We start from the raw sequence: 12617 nt of genomic DNA, 5'->3' as shown, positions 1-12617 counted from the left end.
TTCAGTGTAGGTGTGTTGGCTGGTCTGTGGTTTTTTTGTGTGTTTTTTGTCTCTTGGTGTAGTGTGTTTGTCTGACTAGTTGTATGTCTGTCTCAGTGTAGCTTTCTTTCTTTCTTTCTTTCTTTCTTTCTTTCTTTCTTTCTTTCTTTCTTTCTGCCACCTCCATATGCCACCCATAACTATTTTACATTTGGGGACAATGTATACCTTCAAATCAGCGGCACTGCTATGGGCACCCGCATGGCCCCACAGTATGCCAACATTTTTATGGCTGACTTAGAAGAACGCTTCCTCAGCTCTCGTCCCCTAACGCCCCTACTCTACTTGCGCTATATTGATGACATCTTCATCATCTGGACCCATGGAAAAGAAGCCCTTGAGGAATTCCACCATGATTTCAACAATTTCCATCCCACCATCAACCTCAGCCTGGTCCAGTCCACACAAGAGATCCACTTCCTGGACACTACAGTGCTAATAAACGATGGTCACATAATCACCACCCTATACCGGAAACCTACTGACTGCTGTTCCTACCTACATGCCTCCAGCTTTCACCCTGACCACACCACACGATCCATCGTCTACAGCCAAGCTCTACGATACAACCGCATTTGCTCCAATCCCTCAGTCAGAGACAAACACCTACAAGATCTCTATCAAGCTTTCTTACAACTACAGTACCCACCTGCGGAAGCGAAGAAACAGATTGATAGAGCCAGAAGAGTTCCCAGAAGTCACCTACTACAGGACAGGCCTAACAAAGAAAATAACAGAACGCCACTAGCCGTCACCTTCAGCCCCCAACTAAAACCCTTCCAATGCATTATCAAGGATCTACAACCTATCCTGAAGGATGACCCAACACTCTCACAAATCTTGGGAGACAGGCCAGTCCTTGCCTACAGACAGCCCCCCAACCTGAAGCGAATACTCACCAGCAACCACATACCACACAACAGAACCACTAACCCAGGAACCTATCCTTGCAACAAAGCCCGTTGCCAACTGTGCCCACATATCTATTCAGGGGACACCATCACAGGGCCTAATAACATCAGCCACACTATCAGAGGCTCGTTCACCTGCACATCTACCAATGTGATATATGCCATCATGTGCCAGCAATGCCCCTCTGCCATGTACATTGGGCAAACTGGACAGTCTCTACATAAAAGAATAAATGGACACAAATCAGACATCAAGAATTATAGCATTCATAAACCAGTCGGAGAAAACTTCAATCTCTCTGGTCACCCGATTTCTGATCTCAAAGTGAGTATCCTTCAACAAAAAAACTTCGAAAACAGACTCCAATGAGAGTCTGCTGAATTGGAATTAATTTGCAAATTGGATACAATTAACTTAGGCTTGAATAGAGACTGGGAATGGTTGACTCATTATAAAAAGTAACCTATTTCCCCTTGTTTATTCCTTTTCCCCGCCCACTGTTCCTCAGACGTTCTTGTTAAACCCTGGATTTGTGCTGGAAATGGCCCACCTTGATTATCATACACATTGTAAGGAGAGTGATCACTTTAGATAAGCTATTACCAACAGGAGAGTGGGGTTGTGTGTGGGGGGGAAGGGTGGTGGGGGTGGGGAGAAAACCTGGATTTGTGCTGGAAATGGCCCACCTTGATTATCGTACACATTGTAAGGAGAGTGATCACTTTAGATAAGCTATTACCAGCAGGAGAGTGGGGTGGGGGGAGAGAAAACCTTTTGTAGTGATAAACACCCATTTTTTCATGGTTTGTGTGTATAAAAACATCTTCTGTATTTTCCACAGTATGCATCCGATGAAGTGAGCTGTAGCTCACGAAAGCTTATGCTCAAATAAATTGGTTAGTCTCTAAGGTGCCACAAGTACTCCTTTTCTTTTTGCGAATACAGACTAACACGGCTGCTACTCTGAAACCTCCTCATAACACACTCTCCTTCCTCTGGTCAGTGTTTCTCTCTTTTCGGGTGTCACTTCTCTTTCCTCTGCACTCTGCTGCCTCCTCTCCAGGCAGCGCCCTTGAACCTCTCACTTCCTGCTCCACACACACCCCTCACCCAGCACAGGATGGACCCCCTGCCTCTGCTCCTCTACCTGTGCGCAGGTAAGTGCCAGCCAGAGGGACTGGGAAATGCTGGGCTCCTCCACATGGGTGCCCAGCAAGGACCCCTCTGGCAGGGGGATGGGAGCAGCTGGACGGTCGGGACTCCTGGGTCCTATCCCTGGCTGGCTCTGGTGGGGAGATGGATTTGGTGGGTTACAGCAGGGGGCCTATGAATCAGGAGTCCTAGGTTCTCTCCCCAGATCTGGGAGGGGAATGAGGCTCTAGTGGCTTAGAGGAGGGGAGGGGGGCTGATAATCAGGACTCCTGGGTTCAGTTCCCTCTGTGTTCTGTTCCCCCAGACTCTCTGGGATGGGAGTGGGTCACAGGTGCAACTCCCCTTCTCTGTGGGGCATGTGTGCTCGGTAGGATGTGGGGGGGAATGGTTCGGCAGGTGCAAAGTGGATGCAGTGTTCACAATTGCGCAATCCTGCTGTAAAACCACAGCCGCTTCCCGCTGCTTCAACGTCACGCCTTTTTTGTCTGTGAGATCTGGACCCATCAGGGAATGGAGGGGGGCTGACTTTGGGGTGGCTGAGAGTGAGGGGGATGGGCTGGGAAGGGGGGCCAGACTGGGAGATGAGGTCTGAAAAGGGAAGAATGCGGGAGGCCAGCTCAGCTCCTCCTACCCTTCTAGGACCATCTCAGCCCGTCTTTCCCCTTTACCCCCGAGCCCCGCCCACCTGCCCCATAATTCTGCATCCACTTTGCCCCATATCTGCTCCTCCTACAGCTCTGCATGGTCTTTACCACCTCTCAGGGTTGGTGGGGGCAGCTCCAAGGGGATTCTCCTTCCCACCTTTCCCAGGCCTGGGCTTGCAGGGATGGAAAGGGCAGAAGGGAGGAGAGCTGTGCAATGGGGGAGTTGGCTATGCTGTGCGTCAGGGATTCACTGATTGGCTGTTGGGTCTTTCTTGTGTGACATGAGTTTGGTGGGTCTCAGCTCTGGCTCCCATAGCACAAGCTTACCAGGCCACCCTGCACTCATTGATAGACTCGGCGGAGAGACCGAGAAGTGCCTGGGTCAAGGAGCTCCGAGTGCGATGTGGCGGCCAATCCTTGGACACATGAATGAGGGAATCTCGAGTAGGAGTAAAGAGGGCCTACTCCCTCTGTATTTGCCAGTGGTGCAAGTGCTGCTGGAATCCTGTGTCCAGTTCTGGTGCCCACAGTTCATGAAGGATATTGATACATTGGAGAGGGGTCAGAGAAGAGCCACGAGAATGATTAGAAGATTAGAAAACCTGCCTGAGAGTGATAAGGAACAAATATTTGATGATGGGCTCTTCAGTCTGGCAGAGAAAGGTCTAATGTGCTCCCATGGCTGGAAGTTGAAGATAGAGAAATTCAGACGGGAAATAAGGTGTAACATTTTTCACAGTGAGAGGAATTAACCCCCAGAACAATTTACCAAGGGTTATGGTGGATTCTCCACCACTGGATGTTTTTCTAAATGTTCTGGTTTGGTTCAGTTCAGGGAAGTTTGCTGGTTCGTGTTACACAGGAAGTCCAGCTAGATGATCGCAGTGGTTCCTTCTGGCAGTACATTCTGTAAATCTATGAAGGCTGATTTACAAGAAATGACACTCAAGGTCTAGACTTAAGGGAAGTCTTAAGGGGACTCCTGGGTTCTATACCCAGCTTTGGGAGGGGAGTGGGATCTAGTGCCTTAAAGCAGAGGGCCTCAGAGTCAGTCCTAGAAACAGGAGGGGCTGGTTCCTGAGCCCCCACCACTGGCCCCATTCTGCATAAGGGAAGCTCTAATGGATGGCTGTTTAACCCCTGCAGTGCTGGCCCCAAGCCATGGATTCAGCGTGGATGTGGAGGGACCCATCACCTTCCAGGTGGCTGCTGCGGGGTTCGGGCAGAGCGTGGTGCAGTTCGGGAATGCCAGCACTGGGGGGTAAGGGCCGAATTTGGGTTCAGGGCCCCACAGTTACGTGCCTCACATGCATCCCCGAGGGGCCCGTCTGGCTGGGCTGCCCCTCCTGGGCCCCACTCCCCTGTGTTTGATGGGGCATCTCCTGAGACCCCCTCTCTGCTCTCTCTCTGCAGGCTGCTCGTCGGGGCCCCGCTGCAGATGGGAGACGTGAATGAAACTGGCAAAGTCTACAAGTGCAACTTGGACTCCAGACGCTGCCAGGAGATCCCCATCCAGAGTAGGGGGCACCCTGTGCTGTGGGGTCCAGTGGGTTAGAGCAAGGGGTCTGGGGGTCAGGACTCCTGGGTTCTATCTCCAGCACTGTGAGATCTAGTGGGTTGGAGAGGGGTGGTGATGGGGGGCAGGGCTGAGAGTCAGGACTCCTGGGTTCTCTCCAGGGGGTGGGGTTTATTTGCTCACCCTGGTGTGCATCTTTCCCCCCTCAGGGCCCTCTGATGCTGTGAACATGTCCCTCGGTTTGTCTCTGGCTGCCCGGGGCTCTATGCTCCTGGTAGGTACTGCACATTGGCGGGATGGGTGCTGGGACTGGGGTCTGACACTCGCTACCTGGGAATGCCATGGGGCAGCTCCCCCCAAACCTCACTCCTCATGGCTGGTAGTAACTGGGCCGTGTCAGCGTGACTGGGGCACCTGGGCAGAGTTCATGACTGGGTGACGTCATTGTGATGTAACTCTGCGGGGGTCTTTGGTAACTCCCGTAATTAGTGGCATTGTGTAATGCTGTGGTGGGGAAAGGAGGTCGCCGGGTGATGTCGCCAAGGCAACAGTGACTGTGAACTGACTTAGCAGTGAGCATGGTGACCAGCTGACATTGCCATGGAGACAGTGGCTGTGCGATGATATTGTAAAAGATGGAGGTAACTAGCTGATGTTGCCATGGCGATATCGACTGTGCACTGCCATAGCAGGGCGTGTGGCAACTGGATGACTTCATCATGGCAACCTTGACTGCACACTGCCATAGCAGGGAGTGTGGTAACCAGGTGATGTCCTCGTGTCACTCCCCTGTCCCCTCTGGGAAACGAGTGCTGGGTCCTGGGGTCCCGTCTGCCCTATGGGAGTTCCCTGCCCTGGCAGGAACTTTCTTTGCTTATCAATGGGGGAGCAGGCCCTGGCTCTCCCGCACTGTGGCTCTACTCAGGAAAGCCCAGTGACCCCATCCCTCTCTTGTGCCCAGGTGTGCGGCCCCACGGTGCACCAGGCCTGTGGGGAGAACATGTACACCAAAGGCTACTGCTTCCTCCTGGACCAGAGCCTCCGACAGCTCCGGCACATCCCGGACAGTCTGCCAGGTGAGGGGCAGTCCAGGAGGTGGGGAACCAGCACATAGGGGAAACGTGGTGGGGCATATGTGCCAGCGGGGGAGGAGGAGGAATGAGGCTAGCTGGACCCTTGGTCTGATCTGGGGCAGCAGGGAGGGGACCCAGCTAGATGGGTCCATGGGCCTGTTCCAGGGTGGCAGGGAGAGGCCGGGATACCAGGCTAGATGGGCAGATGTCTTGGCAGTTTCACTGCCATTTGGTGTTTCTTGGCCCATCTAGCTGAATTTCTCTGTGTAACATGCACCTTCCCCATTCCCCAGAGTGCCCCAAAAACCCCACAGACATCGTGTTCCTCATTGACGGCTCAGGCAGCATTAATTCCAATGACTTTGAAAGGATGAAGACGTTTATCATCAAGGTCATAAGGCGTTTCCACGGCACTGACACACTGGTAACTGGCACCCGCTGATTCCAGACCCTTGAACCGTTGGCATCCCCTGCCCCTGGCAGGCAAGGCAGCGCCAGAGGGTGCTGAGCTGCAGGGAGCAGGCTGAGGGCTCATACAGGGCCCTTTCCCCTCACAGTTGTGTTGACCCCAATGACCCAGCGTCTCTGCTATTCTGACCCACTCTTACTCCAACCTGCCCTGTTCCCCATCTTGTCTCCCAGTTTGCTCTCATGCAGTTCTCCAGGACTTTCCAGGAGCACTTTGACTTCAACCGGTTCAAGAGCACCCGCAACATAGAGTCACTCGTCAGGCAAGTTAGACAGCTCGGAGAGTATACCTTCACAGCCAGTGCCATCCAGAAAGTGGTGTAGGTACCTCCTCTTCCCCTACAAGTTCTTTCCTTCCCACTCCACAGACGTGGAGGTGAAAGAACTAACCCCCCCTGCCTGTGCCCCATTTCCAGGAACGAGCAGTTCGTCTCATGGAAAGGATCCCGGGATGCAGCTACCAAGATTCTCATAGTGGTAACAGATGGTATGAAAAATGACAACACTCAATACTCAGAAGTGATTCCACAGGCAGAGAGAGCTGGGATCATCCGCTATGCCATCGGGGTGAGATCTATCTATCTATCATAATACTCACCTACAGAATCACAGAGATTTGTTGGGACATTGCAAGTACTAACTCCAGCACACGCAGACAGGTGTGTTGCTAGCCCATCCAGGTCAGATTCAACAACATAATAGCATACAAGACAACAAGTTAACACTAAGATAAAGATATAGCACCATCTATTTCTGGAGATGGTCTGCACTAATCATTGCAACTTCTCCCTCTTTTAGTTTACATTTTAATTTAACTATAACTTCTAGGAATCCATGTAATCTGCCATCCACACAGGTTTCTGTGTTCATTTGCCCCTTGACTGCTATATTCAGCCATGCAGACATCACTTGTAGTTGGATCTAAATGACAGGGAGTGCAGGGTTCATGTCCTCCTAGGTCAGGCCTATCGTGGACAGACTGTCTGTTGAAGATGGCAGGGGGCTGAGGTCCTAAAAGCACTCTGGCAATTCCACCTCCACAACTGGCTCCCATTATGACCCACAGGAACCTGCTGGGGTATCTCCAAATTCTCTTCTACATCCCCCCGGGAAAATGGTTGAGCAGCATCTGGGTTTGCCCTCCCTTTCCTTCAATGACTCTGTTGGACGGCTCTCGGTGCATTACAAAGGGGCAAACTCTTGTGTCTTCTATGAGCACAGACAAGTTGTTTAGTTTCTTAATCATGGCATAAGGTCCCCTCCAAAAAACAGGAAGTTGGGAGTTTTTTTTTTTTTTTTTTAATCCCAGCCTGATTTTTCCAGGTATGTATCCACAGTGTGTCTCCTTTGTGGATGGGCATGAAATTTTCCTGACATCTTGTGCCTGGCATACTCACCTCCAGCTCTCCTGTTCCTCCACCTTATGGCATGCTGTCCACAGCTCACTGAGATCAGACTCCATCACATCACCCACCTGTGTAGGTGCAGGGGGCCTTCTGAGTGCTTGCTGCCTGGACAGGAAGTCACAGATTTGCAGAGTCTAAAAACAATCTCTGTGATAAGGCACCTCCTTCTCCTCGCTCAGCATTTCTCCCTCTGGTGGTGTGGGGGCCTGGAGTGAATCAGTCCTGCTCTGGAGGGTTTGAATTCCTTACTTTGGTTTATTTCACAGTATTTACAAGGCAGGCCTCAGGGTAGGTCCCAGTAGTTCTCGTAAGCGAAACAAGAACAGCAAACTCATAGCACAGAAAGGAATCCCTTTCCCTGCCCCCTCGCCGGTTACTGCCTTATTATGCTGGCTTCGGGTTGCCGGTCCTTCCCCAAACAGTCATTGACTTGGTGGTTTTCCCTACAGGGAGGAGAGCCACATCCCACCCAGGAGGAGCCTTTCCTCCCTGCTGCCACTAACCCTGCTGCGGCTTGCTTCTCACCCCTCCTCCCTGTCTCTCACCAGAACTGGGGGGTTTAACAGCGGCCCTTAAATGAGACTCAGGTGCCTGTAGTTAACCTGGGATAACCTCTTTTCAGTTCATAGAGAAAAGGGCCTTCCCCATACTGGAGCTGATACACCTGCCTCCCACCACTCTCCTGTAGCCGTCAGGTTGGACTCTTTCACATATCCCCCCTCCCCTGCTCTACGCTATGGGGTTGGTCTACTTGGGCTGAGAAGCAGCATATTCTTGTCAGGTCATCCCTGTTGCCGGGCCTGACGGCAGCCCTACGTTGCACCCGGAAGCAGAAGGGCTGTTGCGCCAGGAATCGTCTTGTTACCCTGGCATTTTGTATTTTGTTCCAGTGCATCCACTTCAGGGGACCATGGCCTGTAATGAGGATAAACCTCTGGCCGAGCAGGAAATACCAGAGGGTTTCCGTGGCCCGTTTTACCGCGAGGCACTCCTTCTCCACTAGGATGCACTTTCCTTCTCCGTGAAGGAGTTTCCTACTAAGATACCAGACTGAATGTTCTTCATCTCCTACTGTTTGAGACAGTATGGCTTCCCCACCCTTCTCCGGAAGCATCCATCTCAAAGTCTGCGACTACTAGCACTGGGTTACCTACCAACCCCACCTTTTGATTCTGGGCCAAGATTTTAGTCTCTAGTCTTTTAGTAGGGCAATTTAGTATGCGTGGACTCCTCGTTCAGAGGGAGCTAGATTTCTTCTGCTGTCTGCAGTGGTTGATAAATAATAGTCACAAATTTAACTCCTGCAATACAAATCTTCCCCTTCAACTGTTCTCCGTGGATCAGACTTATTTCAGATCCTGAGTCTAACAGCCTTGTGGTTTTCCAGCTGTCGTCTCCAGACGCATGGTAACAGGTATCGGGGCAGCTCTTCACAAGGGCCATGCTAGTAGATGCTGCTGATGGACCTACTGCATCAACAACTTCCAGTTTCCCTGGTGTGGCTTCTCTCTGCCTGGACAATTCCATCTCCAGTGCCTTTCCCCCTGCATTGCCTGCAAATGCCATCCGGTCTGGGACCCACCTGGGAAACCATCTCTCTCATCTGACCCACAGGAGGCTGAGAATTAACAGCTGATACTTTTAAGGAAACCCCAATTTCTGCTTCCACATTTTGAACTCTGTGGGGTAATCTCGTCCACAGGTTTATCTGGTTTATCCAGCAGGTTAGGAAGTTCTCCCTTTAAACCATTTATAAACTGGCATTTCACACATGTTTTTCTCATGGCGTAGCACTGGGCATATGACCCTCTCTGCATTGCCACTCGCAGATTTTGAGAAACAGGGTCTGCTTCACTCCAGCCATCTCCCAGACAGGGTGATGGAGGGTAAACTCCGTCAAACCATCTATGCAATGCACACAAATAACTGTGCAGGGATTCCCCCTCCAGCCTCCTCCTCATTTACCATTCCTTCCGGTATTTCAAAAGGGTCAATCCCCCCTCAGAGCAGCAGAGAAGCATTTGCATATTTGTCTGTAAGACCCTGAGCCGCACTGGGAAGCTGATGGTAAAATGCTTTGGCATCACCATCCAAGAGCACTGCTAGGTATTGAACCGCTTTCTCATCTGTCCAGTCATTCATGGCGAGCAACAACTCAACGTCTGTCAAGGGCTCAAAGATTCCGGTCTCATCTGCGTGCCCAGTACATTTCTTCTCAGGCAAAAGTGCTTTGTGCCATCTTGAAGCTCCTGCCACCAGTTGTAACACTTGCTTACAGAAACACAGAGACTTACTGGGATACTGCAAATATCAACGCCAGCACACACAGGCAGGACTGAACCTCCAATCCCCCTCCCCACCCCATCAGAGTATTCAACAACATAATGACGTACAAGACAACAATGTAACGCTAAAATAAAGATCTAGCACCATCTACTGGTGGAGGTGCTGTCTACACTAATTATCTATCCCCATACACCCCTCCTTCTCTCTCTCTCTCTCTGTCTCTTTCTCTCTCTCTCTCAGGTTCGTACCAGTCTCCCTAATTCAAGGAAAATTACGTGTATTTTTAACAATGAAGAATCTCCCTGGCGGAAGTCCAGCACACCTGGCATAAGCGCCAGAGAGGGAACAGAAAGGGAACCGAGCCAGGAAACAAAAAGAGGCTGGTTGGAGTGGGGTTCATGTGTAATTATTTAATTACATGGTCTCCAGAGGGAAACTGGGACTAGAAGCCTGGTCCTGTAACTCTGAGAAGATATGAGCTAAAGGGAGATGCTCTCCAAGCCTTGTAATAGAGCAGTAATAGGCATTTTATACTGTTCATGCACTGCAAGCACTAGGGGATGACAAAACAGACACGTGTGCACGCACACACAGGCATTGGTGGGTGTTTGCCCAGGGCTCTTGGCGGTGACTTACTCTGGTGACTGTGAAATGCTCAGGGAGATTAGAGAGGCTATAAAAACAGAAAACTCAGTAATAATGGGGGATTTCAACTATCCCCATATTAACCAGGTACATGTCACCTCAGGACAGTATGCAGAGATAAAGTTTGTAGACACCTTAAAAGACTTATTGGAGCAGCTAGACCTGGAATCCCCAAAGGGGTTACCTGGTGAAATTAACAGGCAGCAGGTTTAAAACAAATGAAAGGAAGGATTTCTTCACACAACACACAGTCAACCCATGGAACTCATTGCCAGGGGATGTTGTGAAGGCCAAAAGTATAACTGGGTTCAAAAAAGAATTAGATAAATTCATGGAGGATAGGTCCTCAAAGGCTGTTAGCCAAGCAGGTCAGGGATGCTACTCCATGCTCTGGGTGTCCCTAAGCCTCTGACTGCCAGATGCTGGGATGGCAAAACAGAATGGATCACTTCTGATTCCCTCTGAAGCATCTGGCAATGGCCACTGTTAGAAGATAGGATACTGAGCTAGATGGACCATTAGTCTGACCCAGTCTGGCCATGCTTATGTTCTTCTGTTTCTATTCCCTGGTCTCTCCTGCACCTTTGCCTCATGAAGGTCGGCCAGGCCTTCTTCTACTATAGTGCCCAGCAGGAGCTCCGTGACATCGCCTCTAATCCCACTGATGAGCACATTTTCCAGGTGAATGACTTTGACGCCCTCCAGGGCATCCAGAACCAGCTGCAGGAGAAGATCTTTGCCATTGAAGGTACTGGACCAGGGAGAAGCACTTCACTTGCCTTGGGCCTGTGTAAACAGGTTCCCGGGGTAGCAATGGGCCAGGGAGCTGCTGCTATATCGCAAAGGGACCCAGGAGCTATCCGTTCAAGGAGTCCATTCTGTGCCCATCACCAGAGTATCTGAGCTCCAGGGTGAAGTGCTAGCAACTCTGGCTGCTCCTGTAATGTACTTCTCAGGGGGTCAAATTAACTCATGTGCATTGATCAGTGGGGCTGACTGGCTCAGCAGGGAATGGGACATGGGACCTTTCCCCTCTAGGGTCTCGGGCTCCAATCCAGCCCCAGGGCAGGGGACTGGCTGGCTCAGGGGGCCAGGGAATGAGACCTGGGGCCTTTCCCTTTCAGGAGCACTGGGTTGGCTCATGGGGGTGGGGATGGGACACAAGGCTTCTCTAGGGATGATCTCTCCTGTGTCTGTCTGTCTCTCCCCCCAGGCACCCAGTCCCAGAGCAGCAGCTCCTTCCAGCTGGAGATGTCTCAGGATGGATTCAGCTCCCTGCTGTCCCCTGTGAGTGATGCCTGGCCCCGGTGCTTGTCCCACACTGCCATGCGCAGGGGCCCTGATGGATTTTCCTGGATAGAGTCTGGCTGGTTTAATGCCTGGACGGGAGAGACCACCTCATAGTAGTCCACAGTAGTAATAGGTTCTTTAATTTTGCAGTTAGTGCTGGCCCCAATGCCCCAGTGTGATGCTAGGGGGCGCTGTGCTGCAGGAAGTGGGGCAGGGGCTCCATAGGGGGTGCTCCCCCTTTGCAGTCAGTGCTGGCCAAATGCAGCATGGTTGGGGGGTGGGGGGGGAGGAAGGGGCTGTGCTGCAGTATGTGACTCAGTCTACTAATTATTTCTCCCTTGCTATATTTTGCTGTGCTGTCTGATTTGTGTAATCCATTCCCTTTGCCATGCATGTCGGTTTAGGACGGGCCTGTGCTGGGAGCGGTGGGAGCCTATGACTGGTCCGGTGGGGTATACCTGCATGGGACTGGTAGGGAGCCGAGCTTCATTAACGTAACCAGCACCTCTGGGGACATGAAAGATGCTTACCTTGGTAAGAATAGCCTGAGAGAAATCTTTGAGCACAACTCTAGCCATGTTCCTATCAGGTAGTTTACAAGCTGCTGTGCCCCACCCCAGATGTGGCTGCATCTCAGTGCTGGGGGAGGAATCCCTGCATAAACAATCCCCGCCCCCCCGCCCCAGAGGCAGCTGCATCTCAGCACTGAGTGAGGGATCCATGCATGAACAGTGCCCGTGCCCCACCCCTGGGGCAGCTAATACAGCGGTGCTGGGCAAAGGATCTCTGTATAAACAGCCCCTGTGTGCCACTCCAGAGATGGTGCATTTCAGTACCAGTGGTGGGACCCCGTGAGATCACCCCTCCCAGTAAGATTCCCCCCCCTTCCCGGAAGCAGATGCATCTCACTAACAAGTGAAATATATCAGTTTATAAAAGATTTTATGTTCCTTCTTGATGACAGATGAGCTACAGTCGTTTTTTATTGTAATAACTATTAACATCATAGCACTGTAATTATTGTAATGACTGCTGTCATTTTCTCATTGTAATTTTTCATATTTTATTATCACTTTAATGCACAGTGGAAAGCATAATGCCAACAATACATATAAAATGATGGGGTCTAAATTAGCTGTGACCACTCAAGAAAGAAATCTTGGAGTCATTGTGGATTGTTCTCTGA

At 51.1% G+C, this 12617-nt stretch overlaps 2 protein-coding genes across 2 annotated transcripts in view; both read left to right on the top strand.

The window, feature by feature from the left end:
* Window positions 1-12617, top strand: part of LOC144266036 (uncharacterized) — a 293194-nt gene that overhangs the window by 225531 nt on the left and 55046 nt on the right. The gene's annotated exons all lie outside the window — the stretch shown is intronic.
* Window positions 2066-12617, top strand: part of LOC144267017 (integrin alpha-D-like) — a 29116-nt gene continuing 18564 nt past the window's right edge. Inside the window, exons 1-11 of the mRNA XM_077820636.1 lie at window positions 2066-2108; window positions 3894-4008; window positions 4161-4264; window positions 4473-4537; window positions 5225-5339; window positions 5630-5760; window positions 5979-6124; window positions 6221-6371; window positions 10739-10889; window positions 11355-11428; window positions 11836-11965. Of these exons, the coding sequence (XP_077676762.1) occupies window positions 2072-2108; window positions 3894-4008; window positions 4161-4264; window positions 4473-4537; window positions 5225-5339; window positions 5630-5760; window positions 5979-6124; window positions 6221-6371; window positions 10739-10889; window positions 11355-11428; window positions 11836-11965 (1219 nt within the window). The 5' untranslated portion in view covers window positions 2066-2071. The remainder of the gene's footprint in view (window positions 2109-3893; window positions 4009-4160; window positions 4265-4472; window positions 4538-5224; window positions 5340-5629; window positions 5761-5978; window positions 6125-6220; window positions 6372-10738; window positions 10890-11354; window positions 11429-11835; window positions 11966-12617) is intronic.

The sequence above is a fragment of the Eretmochelys imbricata genome, chromosome 6, assembly GCF_965152235.1.
Source record: "Eretmochelys imbricata isolate rEreImb1 chromosome 6, rEreImb1.hap1, whole genome shotgun sequence".
Classification (NCBI taxonomy): Eukaryota; Metazoa; Chordata; order Testudines; family Cheloniidae; genus Eretmochelys; species Eretmochelys imbricata.
The sequence above is the reverse complement of the archived record's forward strand: the minus strand, read 5'-3'. Positions and strand labels throughout refer to the sequence as shown.